The following is a 1,056-nucleotide window of genomic DNA, read 5'->3' on the forward strand; positions in this document are numbered from 1 at the left end:
ATGAAGAAATTTGATAAAAATTATAGCGGATTTGTTGAATTTAATATACGCTGTAAGCACATAGTTAAAAGATTTTTCATTGAAGCTTTAGCAACATTTAAGAAATGTCACATCTCGCCCAAATCAGCGGGGTTCCTACGTTTTACTAAGATTTTCAACATTACTGTTTTATTATGGATATTATACTACTTCAGCAGTGTAAGAAAAACAAATAATATTCCTTACGAGTGTGTGTGCGTGTATGTTTTTCTTTCTTTCTTTTTTTTTTTTTTAACAGCTTTTTAATCCCAGTATTTGTTTTGTACCTCCCTTGGGAGCTTTTTTTTTTTTTTTTTTCCGTGTGTTTTTCGTTATTTCATTTTTATTTCCCGAATTTTTCATTCATAGAGAAATTTATTGCCTGCACCATTTAATTTATACTCTTATACACTTTTTGATTTCGTGTTTCAATATTTTCAGTCCATTGCCACTGTTGAAATATGGGGTACAAAGGAAAATGACAGCTCTGAATGGCTCATTTTGAGGTCTAGTAGATTGTTAAGTAACGATGAAATTGTAAGTAACGAGAATCATGGATACTCTAGAAAAAATATTGCGGATTTGTTAGAGTTAGACGAAAAGAGCATTGAAGAACAGTATGAATCATTAATATCCGAAGGTTTCAACCAGAATAGCATTAAATGGAAAATATTTGGCAAGCACACACCTCGAGTAGTTAGAATTGCGAACCAAATAAATAAAACGATTGATATGGAATTAATCCGTGCATTAAAATCAGATTCTTGTTATGAGGGAATTGAGGTGATTTCTCTAAAAGAATCAAAGAATGGGCGGATAAAATCGTTCTTTCGTAAGTATAAAATATTTGTTCCTCACGTCCTTCTTTTTTTGGGAGCAATTGTGGCTGCATCGTTGAAAGAACCCTTTTCTGCTGTTTTGTTAGTCATTTTGCTGTTCATATTAATAATATTCTTTTTCGTAAAAATACGGAAATGCACCTATATTATGGAGATGAACAGGAAATCAAGGAACAGATATATTGGTTTGGACTATTAG

The 1,056-nt window shown here is 31.7% G+C and overlaps 1 protein-coding gene across 1 annotated transcript; it reads left to right on the plus strand.

Annotated features, from left to right (window-relative positions):
- AK88_03801 (uncharacterized protein) lies at positions 1–1,056 on the plus strand (the record flags this gene model as incomplete). Its single annotated transcript, XM_012481411.1, has 2 exons — positions 1–198; positions 388–1,056. The coding sequence occupies 2 exons, from the start codon at positions 1–3 to the stop codon at positions 1,054–1,056; spliced, it is 867 nt and encodes a 288-aa protein (XP_012336834.1).

This window comes from Plasmodium fragile, assembly GCF_000956335.1.
Source record: "Plasmodium fragile strain nilgiri unplaced genomic scaffold supercont1.46, whole genome shotgun sequence".
Classification (NCBI taxonomy): Eukaryota; Apicomplexa; class Aconoidasida; order Haemosporida; family Plasmodiidae; genus Plasmodium; species Plasmodium fragile.